This window comes from Acipenser ruthenus, chromosome 21, assembly GCF_902713425.1.
Source record: "Acipenser ruthenus chromosome 21, fAciRut3.2 maternal haplotype, whole genome shotgun sequence".
Classification (NCBI taxonomy): Eukaryota; Metazoa; Chordata; class Actinopteri; order Acipenseriformes; family Acipenseridae; genus Acipenser; species Acipenser ruthenus.
In genome coordinates this window covers 28163780-28178312 of record NC_081209.1, presented here as the reverse complement: position 1 = coordinate 28178312, position 14533 = coordinate 28163780, and the positions used below count along the sequence as shown (strand labels likewise).

Below are 14533 nucleotides of genomic sequence, written 5' to 3'. Positions count from 1 at the left end.
CCTGAGAGAGGGGTCTGCGGGGGGTGTGACTGGGGTTTTTTCAAGGCTCTTCTGAACTGCACAACTCCTAGAAGGACATTTCTCAATTTCATCCAGAGAAAGTAACCACCCCTAGTACTGGAAGGCCAAGTGCTTTCTAAAACAGCCTAGGGAAGGAAAAAACCCACAAAGACATGAATACATGAAAACTGAAAGGACAGATCTTCAGGCCACTCAATATTCCCAGACAGATGCATCCCAATCACCGATTTAGTTTTATGCACGCTGGCTTTCTATTAAACTAAATTAATTCCCCGCCAACCAAATCAATAGCACCCCAAGTATTCCCTGTGAAAGACCGATCATGAAGTTGTTCCCTATGGGTTTTACAGAGAGCGATACGTGTTATTTGTAGGCAGTTATATGATCAATCAATATTTGCAGAGTTGATTTCAAATTGACACGACTGTGTCAGTCATAATATTACTAGCAGCTGGACATGTGATTTATTGCAGCACACAACAACATTACTAGCATGTTACTTACACCCAGAAATCTGACAGTTCCTCTAATAACAAGACCTAGGAGTACAGTAGGATTTGTATTTCTTTGATAGATTTTTCAATGGAAAATCCCAAAGTGACCATGTCTGCTTAACATTTATAGAACATATTGAACCTACAGCTTATTGGCCAATACCGTACCTTGTTATAATAACCGTATGTAATAGCATTGGGGTGAACACCAGCCTTCTTCATTTCAAAAAGAACCCGAACTGCTAAAACTGGCTGACCATACTGTCCACACAACTGCATCAGAACTCGGTAACACACCTTTAAAAACAAACCAGGGGCATTCATTTTACAAGAAATATGCACAATTCACCACTGTAAAACTGAATACATTAAGTGCCATTGTCCACATCTGAGGACAGGCTACTTTGTAATGTTTTGGAGCATTTTTAACTGGCATCTACCTGTTACTGTAATTTTAACTCACACCAGTATTTTTAAACTGCAAAAGTTAAGTCTAAATGCAACGTATCAAATTACAGAAATACAGCTTGTGTTCCGATTTCGTTCAAAGAAATGAATTTGGTACTTCATGGGTTAACATTGAGAGGCTCCTGTACGCACCTCGTCAGGAGGCTCAAGTTTCTTGACTTGCATTTTTCTCAGCACATCGTATGCCGTTCTCAGAGCCCTGATCTTTGAGTGACACACTTTGACGTACGCAGGCAGACAGATGAACCACAAGCCGTAGCAGTGTCGCAAGAGACACTTGGACCACATCTGTGGTATGGACGAGTACTTTTTTGCAATTTTGTGGGCTGACTTGATTTCCTGAAAAATAAAAAAAAATGATTTAACTCAGATGGTAAAAAGTCTTCTCCTAAAACATAACAAAAACATCTGGCAGAATATTTGCTCAGTGAAGACACACAAACACAAAGTTGTTTTCCATTCTTTCCAGGATATAATCTTGATACAGATCTTTGAGAGACAGTTTTTAGAATTTGCCAGCTGTGGAAGGAGTATATGATTTACTGTAGTGTATTATTTATTTTTCACTGTTTCCGGCTTTAAAATATCTGGAGCAGGAACAAAAAAAAGCTATTACAATGCCAATGGTGGGCTGATCAAAGGAATCTGCGATGTGGCACCTTATAAATCAAGGATTTAAACATAAAAGTAATTTATAAACAGGCAGAGTTTAAGCGTTTTATTGTTTCCTTGTCAATTCCTTGTGAAATAACTTCAAAACCTACAGCATGACAGAAGGTTGATCAGTACCTGTTTAGTCCTCCTGAACATGGGTGTGGGGCTAGTGGGAGAGCTCTGCTTCGAGTTCAGTCTGGTAGCCGGGGTCTTCAGCAAACCATCCGGACGATCAAACAGCTCCAGGATCAGCACAGGAAAGCCACTGTAGCTAAAAACAGCGACTCTCACAGGTTAACAAAACCTTGAGACGAAGAATCACTTTCTTCACATCACTCTCAATGCATCTTCGCACACAGTGAAACCTTTAATCTCCAGTACAGACCCAACATAAAGACATGCACGTGGCCTCAATTGTATCACTGTGTTCCTCCTGGCTTGTTCTGAATCACCTCTGCTCTCTTCTGCACTAAACCTGAGCACACTACAGCATGCGTGACTTTATTCCAAAGACTCGGGTATCCCAGGCTGTGCCTTGAGATCTAAACACCATCCAATTGGTTTCACAGAAGACTATGTACATTTTCCAGCTATGCACCTAAACTTGAATTCCACTCTGGTCTTTCTGGCTAAAACACACTGCACGGTTTGGACGACATTTAGCAATCTTCTAACCAGATGTTTGAGCTGTCTGCTGTCCAGCACCTGGCTCTATCAATTGTAAGTGTATTGCATGGTGTGGAAAGCTGCTGGCAGGGATACCTGTACTGCAGAGGGTGCTCCTCTCCATCAGGCAAAGCTGGCAGCTCTGGGGGGGTGATGAACACGGTGTGCTCACTGCGCTGGGACTCGTCCAGCTCAATCAGACGCATCTCCTCCAGCTTGTCCAGGTCCACCTACAGCAGGAAGCACACGAGATTGCCAAACTACTCAACCAGAAAGCAGGGAAGGTGCTTATTTATATAAAGATCTGATATTATGCAGATTGCTACACCACAGCAAAAACCCTTCTGTAATATTTCGTTTTCAGAAGAGGTGAACATCACCAACACCAGCGACACTTAACTTAAAAGTTAGAGAACTTGCTGCTATAAACTATTAATACAGACCAGGAGAACTTCCAATAAATCCAACCAGGTAATGGTGCCGAGACTTGCCAATGGCATGCTAAATATCTCATTAAGAAATAAGGGCCCATTAACAGCCTGCAATGCCATTCATCTATGAAGCAATTACGTTTGATTGCAACACAGTTGTGATTACTGTTACCGGAATGTGACCAATTATTTTCTGTAACATAACAATAATAATAATATGGAACAAATCTGAACTGTTGTAAGAAGTCAGCCAATATGCATAATGTAGGACAATAAGCAAGTTTGGGATTTTGAACATTACACAGCAGAGGATTTTATTGTACAAGTCATCCCCTACGCACTTATCCCTTTGAACAGCAGGTGACCTAGTTTTACAGCCTGTCTGACCCACCAGCTATGTGACAGTGAATCTAGCAGTGCAGCCATGTATTAGATAGCACCAGTCTTTGTGCAGCAGATGACCAGGGAGCTCTTTCACTGTTTCTATATCCCATAGGGCTTCACACTGCATGCACAACAGAAGCACAGAGACTTCATTGCTACAGTACATCGATTGCTTTATTTCTTTATGTTCTAGGCTGGGAAAAAAAGCTATTTAAATCAACCTTCTCTGAGCAGTTCTTATATATATATATATATATATATATATATATATATATATATATATATATATATATATATATATATATATATAGGCAATGCACGTGCATTTGTTATAGAGCGATCTGGCTAACTTAATACTGACTGATTCTTGTTTTATTTCTATAATCCTGTTTTATACAGCACTATTGACATGACAAAACCTTTGCTCAGCCTCAGAGAATATGAAAACAATTCAGCCCCCATCGGTACCACTAATCCTGTTTTCCAGACCAAAGCAAATAAAGAATAATAATTCTACAGAAAAAGGAATCTTGTTGTAAAAGCACCCTCTTTACTTTGCTGCATCAAGTACAGATTCAATCTTAATGTAGCAATCATGTACAGAGTTGCCTTTTACCACAGACCAGTCACATTCTTGTTAGAGTGGCTATTACAGGCCAGTGATTGAAGCAGTCCTACCAATCATCTGGAAAGAAGGAACTGGGTCACTGCCCCACATCTTTTATAGTGCGCTCAAGTGTAAATCACACACCGCCATTTAGGACCCTTTAACTCACAAGCTAACATTTCTGATGGTTTGCGAGATACTTTGTGAGATACTTTGTATCCCTTTCATGGTGGAACTGCACCAGCAATATACAGCAGGGATTGGATCAATTATTTCTAGACTGCCCTGTGGATGGTAATTGGCTGTGCATGAAAAGGGCTAAAAAATCTGAAACTCTGACATTTAAGCTACAGACTGATTTTTCACCAAGAAAAACTAAAATACAGAAATGTTATATCATTGCAGAAGTCACCATATATATATATATATATATATATATATATATATATATATATATATATATATATACACACACACACACACACACACATTTACAGTGCTCACCCGTTATAACGCGCCCCATTATAGTGCGGAATCGGTTATAACACGGTAGGGTCGTGGCTCCCACTTGCTCCATAATACCATTACAGTAGCCCTTTTATACTCGTTATAACACGGAACACAAATAGCAGAGTCTTGTAACTATGGCTCCCCACTATAGTGTTATAAAGGGTGAGCACTGTATATATACTTTGTACATTTTCCAGGCACGTCTGATACACCTTGATCAACACAAAACAAAATCGCTGATGCTCCAAGCTGCAGGGGTTGTATTAATTACAGACGTTTCCTGCTCCTTTAATAGCCATTCATCCACAACCTTATTCTGCTGTGTGTCCAGCATTGTTGTATCACAGCCTGCACATGCTTCCCTAGAAACCTGGTTCAAGGGGCTATTTATAGACAGCAGTGGTGACCGGTCTCTCTCACTGAAATAGTTCTGAATGATGAAATGGAAAACCCATCAACCATCGTCACATGCGTGTCCACTCATTTATGCACTTACTGCAGTTACCCTTCCAAGCCCCATGTTTAATGAATGTGATCTATAGTGTTGGTAGTAATTCTGTGTATGAGAAACGTAGGCTGGGACCAAATCAAAATGTTGACAACCCGCTAATCGCACTTACCAAAACTGTATTTAATAGCGTTTTCTTTTTACGAGTAGAAGAAATAAGATATTTACAAAAAAAAGAAAACGCTATTAAATACACTTTTGTAACTACTGTAGTTGGTCCTGTATACTAGGATCTGCATCACTGGCTGCATTAGGCAAGTAAGCTATAAGAAGATCCCTGGTTTAAACAAGCATAAAAAAACAGATCTGCACTTTCCTTAACACTAAGGCCCCTTCTTTTATTTGGAATGAGGGTTACAAATAATTTAGTTCACATACCGGCAAATTGAACTATGCAAACAGTTCCAAGCTCTGCTTACAATGGTAGGTAGGTCATGCGTAATAAAACTTTCATAAAAACGCTCAAATTCAAAGTGACAGCTACAACACAGGCTGTGCCTTGGAATTCGCTATACAAGAGGAATGTTTTAACATACAGTGAATGCAGTTTGCCCCCGATCCCTAATCTTACTGGCTCAACAGAAACTGCAGTAACCGAGCAAACCCAATTTTACAACATGAGAAAACTAAGAATATACTAGAAACTCAGTTTGTCACCTAGATTTTTAGATTAGGTTTCCAAAGTTTTAAATTATGGCAAGTAAGACCTTATACAGTGACCAACACAAGCATTTCCTTTCTTTTTCTCTTTCAATAGACACCACGCTGCTATAAAAACCCACTTCCTATACAAGCTGCTTGAAATGGAATTATCTTTCGAAACAATATTCAAACATGAAAAATGATTGTGGGTCTCTCGTTAAACATCAGATTTAATAAGCGTTCACAGTACTTTCTAGCAGATTATTAGCAATAATACAGTATATGCCAGTTCCTGATTTATTGGTCTGTTGGCGCATTTCACATGCTCAAGGGTGCTCCAGGCTGCAAGACTACCGAAGCTGGTTATTAATGGATTCTTGTACTTTATTACTCAGTTACAACCAAGACTTTATGAACATATTCACGGTGCTCAGCAAGCTTACCTTTAGTCCTTTATCAGTACTGTGCTCTGTGCTGAACAGCTTAATAAAGAAAGAATGAATTAGATCAGAGAGAAAGCTTGTAGAGATGAGAGAAGTTGAACTTTAGAGACATGCATAAAACAGCTGGTAGCTAAAAATGTACATTTTACATCCATATCTTCAAAATGCTCAATCACAATTGTAAGATAAAACTGAGAAACTAAGCAAAGCAGACAAATCCTTAGGTTTTTTTTTTTGCTTTATAGACTGTGTAGAACATAGACTGCTACCTTTATGTTGGGGATAGACAGAGAGAATGACAGAAACAAAGAGGGAAATGTAGAGACAGCTAAAGAAGGAAAATAAAACAACCCATTGCCGAACCATAATCAAACGTACTTTATCTACACAATCATCGAAAAATGCCAGACTTGCATCCTTGTCGCTGACGAAGGAACACTCTTCAATAAACCGAATAAACATCTGCGTCTTCGTCATCAGCGAGTAAAACTTCTGGTGAGAGCGATCCCGACTCTTCAGGAAGCCTAGGGAAACAATCTAGTTAAGAAAACAATACACATCTGAGCACTGGCGGTAAAGGACCTGGATTTCAATTCACTTCGGGAAAAGCGAACGATATAGGACTAGTCCACAATCATTTTTGTTGTTAGCCATGAAAAAATATTTCACCAACTTGCCTAAACTCATTGTTTTATTAGACATTTCTTGCTTTATCTTTTTTTGGAACTGAAACACTCCCTTTAATTGACGACAGTAATTGTGAGAGAGGAAGCCAGATGGCTCGGGTCCAAGACCACAGAATTCTTTCACATAGGCGACCACACTGAAATAAAAAAATATGATGTGGACAGGTGATCTACAGGTATTATACTAGACAGGTGATCTACAGGTATTCTACCTCATCATCTGTGAAGTCAGCTCCCAATTCAACACATTCAAATAGAATAGTACAGTACCACCAATTCTACCCGTGTCAAGTAACAGCATGTATACACAGGATAAAATGCTATGCTAAGTTACATGTACTGTAATGGATGTCAGGTGCTGGGCTGCTCACAAACACACGTCATTCGGTCGACAGATTTGTATCATAAAATAAAAATGAGGATAGCATTACAACTTGGCAGAAAGCAGTTTTAACTGCGGGGGCGGTTGGATTACTGCACAACACCCATTCTAGGGGAGTTAAAGCAGACGCATATTTCTCTAAACCTAATGTGGACATACAGTAAAGTATAAATGAGGGGGTGGTTTAGATTAAGATCTATCTGGGAGGATCATAATACAGAATCAACAAGTGGAAAGCATGTGCATTGGCCTTACTGTCCAAACTGGATTTACTTTTCCTTTTGTAAGCCTCCACTGTCAACGCATGGATACCTTGTGGAATTCCCAGAGGTGGGGCTCCAGCTTAAGTGTGGTAGAGGTGTTGTGCTACACATTATGAAACGCAGAAAAACTAGAGCTATACTGTACTGCATTGGATGCACTGAAATCCATTCGTATCGGACTGTAACCTGAAGGCTGCAGGTCTTACTGCAATATCCAAGTGTCTGATAAAAGTGGATTCACTCCAGCAAGTAAAACTACATTTTTGGATTTTCAGAACATTCATATGAAATGCATACATCTAGCAGGAGCAAAGACGCATACACACCCTAAAGTACTGTATAATGAAGGACATCAAGACTGATGCACTTTATCAATCAAATCAATGCACAGCGCACGCATCAGTAAAACACACACGGTTTAGATAACACACACATACATGTGTTAATCCTATTGAATAAGACTAAGAGAATCGGCCCCAGAAACATACCTTGCAAGTCGAACAGAGAGCTAGCATCAGTTGCTTTCTCAGAGGGGGCCTGTGTAATGGGACGAAGGTATGACCGGTATCCCTTCAATATCGAGGCCATGAAGCGCAAGAATGCCTCCTGTATCTCCATTTCCAGGGTTTGCAGACTCTTCCCAGAGTTAAAATCATAGTCATTCATGCTTAACTCCATCAACCCATCTTCTCTTGGTCTCTGTTGTGCTGAAACAAATATGCAGAAAGTAAAAATGTGAGACACAAGGTCCATTCAGTCCTCTTCTTACATGCCCAGATTCTGATGTTCTCAATATCTACCGTGTTCAATATAATTTACCCTGTAAATTACTAGACTAGATGAGTACGTTTAAAATCACATGGTGTTCAAATATTTTATTTTGTTATGCTCCTGTTAAATGTCAGTCTTGATAACCCCCAGCAACAGAGGAACAAACAGTTAAATGAATCTGATACTTATCGTATCAGCCCAGAAACTGAAGGTCAAAATCATGCTTCTTATTACTATTGATAAGATGTAATCTTCTTTGATCTGACATTTTGAAAGTGTTTTTTTTCCTATTGGTACCCGGATCCTGTATTTGCCACTCACATTCTGCTAGTTCCTGGTAAATGTTATTCAATAAATTCATCAGATTTTTGCAAGCCTTCTTTGGCAGAATCTTCCAGGTCAAAGCCCTCTTATCTTCAGTACTGAAACACATCAAATATTCAGAAATCAGTAAAGTAGGTTAAATCTTGCACTGAACAAAAATGATGTACAGTATATTAACAGTAGTAGTAGCAGTAGTAATATAAATGGTACATTTGCAGGTGGTGTTTTGCCATTGTGTACAATGCATGTCAAAAACGAAAAAAACCACAAAAGACCTCGAACTCCAAATGGTCCTTGCCCCTACATGAAACTAAGATAAGGAAAAATATTGCTGATACTGAACTAGGCAACCTTAAAACTTTCATACTTTTTAGAACTCTACGTGTTTTCAGCGTGTGGGAAGCTTACTGTGATATCGTGTTAGTGTCCAGATCAACACAGCTGACATCTGGAGGCGGATCATACAGATCAAAGTATCTCGAATCGACCCCGACTATGAACGGGCAAGGGGCACTCAGCACATCTGCTAATGCCAAAGGACAAAGAGGAATATACGGGCAGGGCCAGTGGAAAGGGAAAATCATCTGCAGAGAGAAGAAATGAAAACCTTAGCAACGTACACTGAAGGGAAAACAGATCAGTGAGGCCCCAAAACTAGTAAGAAGCAAACTTAGGTGGATCTCACAGTCCTTCAAGTAACTTTAGGATGGCTTCTCTCCAGGTTTATAAAAACGTACAGCTTTGTTTTACTTTGAGTAAAGCAAAAGTAGTAAGTTCATATGTAGTGAGATCTGAGAAGCACAAACCCCTGAATTCTTAAAATATTAAAAGAATGTCTGTCATATTTTTAAGATGACATAATCCCAGTTAAGGACAAAAAGTATTCAGTCAATTTTATGCAGATCAGCTGAACATGCATTACGATTTCAGCCCACTTGTAAAATAATGAGTGTGGCAAAAGTAGGGAGGCGAAACAAATACTTACAGAGACCAATGCCTCGGTCACGCTTGTGACCACGGCTGGCCTGAGCGAGTGGATCAGGATCTTGTGTTCTGTGACTGCAAACACCAGCAGCGTGATCGCATTCTCAGGGCCGAGATTCTGCAGCAGGGTAGTGAACCTGCCACCACTGGGGAGGAAAGGAAGAAGCACGAAAAGAGGTCAAATGAATGTACTTTTTACTTCACAGGCACCATTCAAAACGTGTATCTACTGGAGCTCATGCTTGCATGCTGACAGATCTCTCAGCTGAGTATTACACAACAGACTTCTCATGTAGACTGAACCACATCTCTCATAACTGCATGACTCACACCGCTAGCTCTACTGAGAACCTATCATTTTACATTTTTAAAAAACACTTTCTAATACATTGCATTCACAAGACTGTTTCAAACAGTGTTGACCCACTTAGCAAACTTTTCAAACAAATAAGCAAAGATGGGGGTGGAAAGCACATGAACTGAAATCCGTAATTCTCATATTGTCTTTCCTTGTAAGTTTAGGGTAGACTTCCTTTCGTGCACTTGAGATGCCTGCCATATACCCTGGGGTTGGAGGTCAGGGGCTGGATTCAAAGCTATAGAAGCCTGCATTTGGCCTTTTGGTCCGAATGATCTGCTCACAATGCACCACAGCTCATGTGAATCACATCTTTTGTTTTACTGGGCAAAATGCAGGAAATTCAAAAGTAACCACACAAAATACTTTGTACACAAATGACACAATAATAATACTAGGAATACAAATATAATACTTATATAAGCACAGGAGCAGTAGTTCACCTACCTAAGCGGCAATGGTGATGATACAGGCTGGCTCAGTATCAAGTTATCATGTGGCGACAGCTGCAACACATACATAACGAATTAGACACCCAGCATCAGACAAATATTAAATGTAGGCCTACTTAATACGATGTTCCAAGATCTTACCTGCACCAAGATTCTCGGCCTTTGAGGCGACGGAAAAGGAACTTTGTGCATGAAATGGGATACATGTCTAAAAGATGGAGGAGAAAAATAAATCGATTATTACTTAAACAGGGACTCAGCCAAGTTTTTTCCAGGGCAGTGTTGCACTACTTGTGTTTTGGAGGAATAAATGAGCTACGACAAGGTTTCATAAACAGATTTAAACAGCAAATAACACCATGAAGACTTTGATGCGCATCAGTAGTGTTTCATGTTTAGTTTTAAAACATTACCAATTGACAAACTGTGCAGTGGAGCAAAAGCGGAATATCTTTCATTCAAGTACCGTAGTTAAAAGTAATTTAAAATCATGAAGGGTACACTGTACAAGCAATCGTTTCAAACGTTCTTAATTCATACATAAAACAAGAAACGGCTGTGCAAACTACCAAATGTTAAATATGTAATCCCTAATAAAAAAGCTTTCATAAAGTAGAAAGACATATTTGGTAATAAATAAATAAATAAAAATATATTTTCTGCCTAGGAAGCGACTTTGACATATTAATTCTAGGAATCATTCATTTCTGTTTACATTTTTTTTATATTTAAATATTAAACCAGTTATACATTATTAAATATGGTTTCCTTGACTTCTAAAAGCCTTTGAAATGTTCTGTGTGGGCTTCCTTGTCTATATAGAATGGGGCACTACTAGCAAATACAGGCTGCACCAAGCAGGAGTACTGCAGTGTGGCTGGGCACAAGCCCCGCTGCTGTAAACAGTGTGTGTGGGAATGTAAGGGTGGCAAGGATGGGGTTAAATCTGTCCTGACCAGCAATCACAGGTGTGGCCATTCCCCAATTAGGTCATTGATGCTATTGGGGAGAGGTCACATGTATAAAAGGAAGGAGAAATCCTGTGTCTGGTGGAGGGAGTAGGTGAGTGTTTTGCGACTACGTGTAGTGAAGGCGACTGCCCAGCCTATGACTTTGTGTTTTGTGTGAACCTTTTATTTTCAGCTTCCCTGACTCTGATATTTACTTACCTCTCAATGGGTAGTACATGAGGGCCGGAGATCGAGTATCGGTACAGGAATGTCAGAAACTTCCTAAAGGCATCAAAGAAAGGCCAGTGGGAGAGCAGACATATGCACTTGTTGGTGTGGATGGTTTTGGAGACAATGGGTTTGCGATTGGTGGCGCTGATCAGTCCCAGTTGGGAGCGCTGTTTGTCAGTGAGGTTCTCCTGCGCGTGGGGCTCATAGAAATGGATTGCAGCACCGTACACCTGCAAGCAATCACAGTGTCACTCCTCCAGCAGGGACCCCTGCTGCAGACACAGTCTCCTGCTCATGGCTTGCCTACCTGGAGAGGCTAGACAAAACATCTACTGCAGTGGAATGCATGTTTTGAGTCTTTTTTTGTTTTTGTTTTACTGTACCTGTGCCCCCTTCCCAGCCACAAACAGGGTCAGGGTGTTACTCATTAGAAATTATTTTACTGTGTTACTATGATGATTGCAATTATTTATCGGCTTCCTGGAATACTCAGCCCTAATGCGTATGGTTCCTGATGAATGGCTTTTTAAGAAATGCTGCTTAAACAAATGTATTTAAAGCTCTTAGATAAGCACTTTTGAAAGAGGAAGGAAACAAGCTGGATGCATCATCATTCAACACCAGATGTTCATGCCAATGCCAGGCAGCAAAGCCATTGCTAAGCAGATTAGAAAGAGGACATGTTAGGAACACTGGTCTGTCCATTCAAAAAAAATAAAACACGTATATACACTTTTACTTTTTTCTTTAACTTATTTTAATTAAAAAGAAAATGTACTGAATTGGTATGCTTACTAAAATATTACACTGTACCAAAATGTGCTGTTTCTGACCCACCTTTTCTCCAGAAGACCCAGTCAATACAAATGTAGAGAAAACGGGGAGTGGGTATTTGGTTTCGGAAGGCCAGCATTCGATTGTTGCACCCATGGGCAGGCAGAAGAGAGGCACAGATTCAGGTAAAGGGAATGATTCATAGTCTTCTTCTGGATACCTGCAAATTAAACCTAAAAACAAACCGGAATAAAAATGTGTTGAAAAAACCAACAGCAAACATCTATAAAATCGACATCAGCAACCTTAGAAAATGGAACAAAACACAGCGAATGATGCACTTAACCATACAACACACACACACACACATACAAACAGAAAAGTACTGCAGACCTAAATCATTTAGACTGTATCTAAGAGTCGGCTCATATTCAGACTGCCTCGTATACAAGGAGGCTATGGGAAGTCACTGTAACTGGAGACAATCCTTCAAAATACAAATACAAAACGTGTAGAGAAAGGAGAAACATGAATTACAATCTCGATGATATGAAGTAGCCCTTTAAAAAGGTCACAATTGTTTCTTTTAATCCTTTCACCACTGCAGATGACTTTAAAGACCCCGAGATATCAACCCTGTTTATAAACAAGCTCTGAATCAGGACTTTGGAAGCTCTACCAACTTGTCACAGACATGTCTGCTAGTAGCTCTCTGGTATTATGCAATTGCAAACAGCTGTTACTTCTAGAAGGAGGAATTGGTTCAGGCTATTCTTGACGTCCACAGTAGCACTCACAGGATAAGTCTGTGCTGACTCCCAACTCCAATTCCTTTTGAGTGGTAAAACTTCACCTCTTGCATTAAACCACGAGAAACAGCAAAGAGCACTAAAGGTCAAGTACATTATTACTGCAATATGTGTTTACCCAGCAGATTGTAGATGTTTGACACAACAGATACATAAGCATAAAAAGAAATGATTTGCTGACAAAATGTTGTATTGTCTCAGAATGCATTATTCTGCTTATAACGCTGGCTTTGTTTCCTTGCGTTTATACTGCTAATGAATATGAACTCCCTAGCAGTGCAACACTGTCACAATACTAAACTTTAACAGAATTCTTTTCTTTTCTTTGCATAAAATGTATAGCATGGTCATTATTTTTGAATTTGAAGGTTTTAATACCACATAGCTTTCAAGATAAAACAAGCAATATTGTTTGCTATTGTCACTGCAATTGCTTTACATATACATAAATAGCATCTAAACAAAAAACCTGTGACTTACCAGCTTTATATGCTATGGTATTGGTCTTTGCCACCGACTTCTTGTAACAAAGATATACAGACGAGCCCCACTGGAAAATAAAGAAAAAGTGTTATTCGTATTCAGTGCTACGAGAAAGCCATCCACAAAATTAAGAAGTTAGCATTCAAACCACCATCAAAGAGACCATTTATCCTGAAGAGACTAAGTCAACACAAGACCAGGTGGTAGGTTACTAGCCCACCCACTCAGGAGCCCCTGTTACAATAATGATCAACACAGACACTTTCACTTGCCGTTTACAAGCAAATAATCACTGGGGCGCACCTTATAAAACATCTACGTGCCGCTTAGTGTGAATAAAGACTTCTTTCAAAACTACAGACTCATTTGAGCCATTGAAAGTCCATTCGGGCCCCCCCACCCCCCGATTGGCGCATCCAGTAAAGGCGCTCCGCGCGGAGTGCAGGATGTGCCCTATAGCCTGGAGATCGAATTAAAAAGCCATGTATTAAAGTTAAAAAGACAGTTCCCCTAAAACCCTGATTGGGTGCTTAGAAACAAAAAAGCTTGTTGCAGTAATTCTGAGTGAGTAGTACTGTGCACAGAGCAAACATTAGCAAACGTACCTTACACACATTAATACTTTTAGCCTTTTCTCTCTGGCAATGTAACATGCACTCTGGCATGGTCTCAGTCTAGCTTGTGAGCTACCGGTACAAGTAAATCCCACAGGGTTTGATTTTCATCTGAGCATTTTTGAAATGAGAACAGCTACTTTCCCCTGTCTGGCAACACAATGTAATAATATAGAGGGGTGGCTAAGCATTGTATCACATGTGAAAAAAACAATCTATACTTTTTTCACTGCCAGGGATTTTTAAAAGTCCAGGTAGTGCACTTTATTTTTTTAATGTGGGATTTCAAAATGGTGGAGTATTTAAATTCCAACACAGCCCCCACAGGAATGTTTTCTCATCAAAACAGGAAAGGGAAGCAACTTAACAGCCGGTGACTCTTTGCAGATTGACTAGTTTAGAAAGAATATCTGTTTGTCTCTCTTAACTTTACAAAGCAGCTTGCAGCAGTAAAGAAGCATTGCAAGCTGCTGCTTCATTGCAACTCTGTCTGGCATAAGCTCAGTGTGAAGAACAGCCAGCTTGAAGTCTGCCTGTCCTGACAAATAAATCAATAAATCAATAAACAAATAAATGCTGCTACCTCACATTCCACTGATCACACTTGTAATGAATTAGGACAGA

General features: G+C 39.8%; 1 protein-coding gene across 7 annotated transcripts in view; it reads right to left on the bottom strand.

The window, feature by feature from the left end:
- LOC117428558 (C-myc promoter-binding protein-like) overlaps positions 1 to 14533 on the bottom strand; it is a 38609-nt gene that overhangs the window by 12177 nt on the left and 11899 nt on the right. For 5 of the 7 annotated variants that reach the window (XM_034047684.3, XM_058995422.1, XM_034047686.3 and 2 more), the window contains exons 4-19: positions 13293 to 13362; positions 12067 to 12236; positions 11218 to 11459; positions 10190 to 10256; positions 10044 to 10102; positions 9240 to 9384; positions 8663 to 8838; positions 8252 to 8352; positions 7648 to 7866; positions 6207 to 6352; positions 5829 to 5867; positions 2400 to 2533; positions 1773 to 1908; positions 1116 to 1322; positions 684 to 812; positions 2 to 146 (exon numbers count right to left, since the gene is read on the bottom strand). In XM_034047684.3, coding sequence (XP_033903575.3) covers positions 2 to 146; positions 684 to 812; positions 1116 to 1322; positions 1773 to 1908; positions 2400 to 2533; positions 5829 to 5867; positions 6207 to 6352; positions 7648 to 7866; positions 8252 to 8352; positions 8663 to 8838; positions 9240 to 9384; positions 10044 to 10102; positions 10190 to 10256; positions 11218 to 11459; positions 12067 to 12236; positions 13293 to 13362 — 2185 coding nt within the window. The remainder of the gene's footprint in view (position 1; positions 147 to 683; positions 813 to 1115; positions 1323 to 1772; positions 1909 to 2399; positions 2534 to 5828; positions 5868 to 6206; positions 6353 to 7647; positions 7867 to 8251; positions 8353 to 8662; positions 8839 to 9239; positions 9385 to 10043; positions 10103 to 10189; positions 10257 to 11217; positions 11460 to 12066; positions 12237 to 13292; positions 13363 to 14533) is intronic. The other 2 variants (XM_034047691.3, XM_034047688.3) reach the window with 1 other exon arrangement.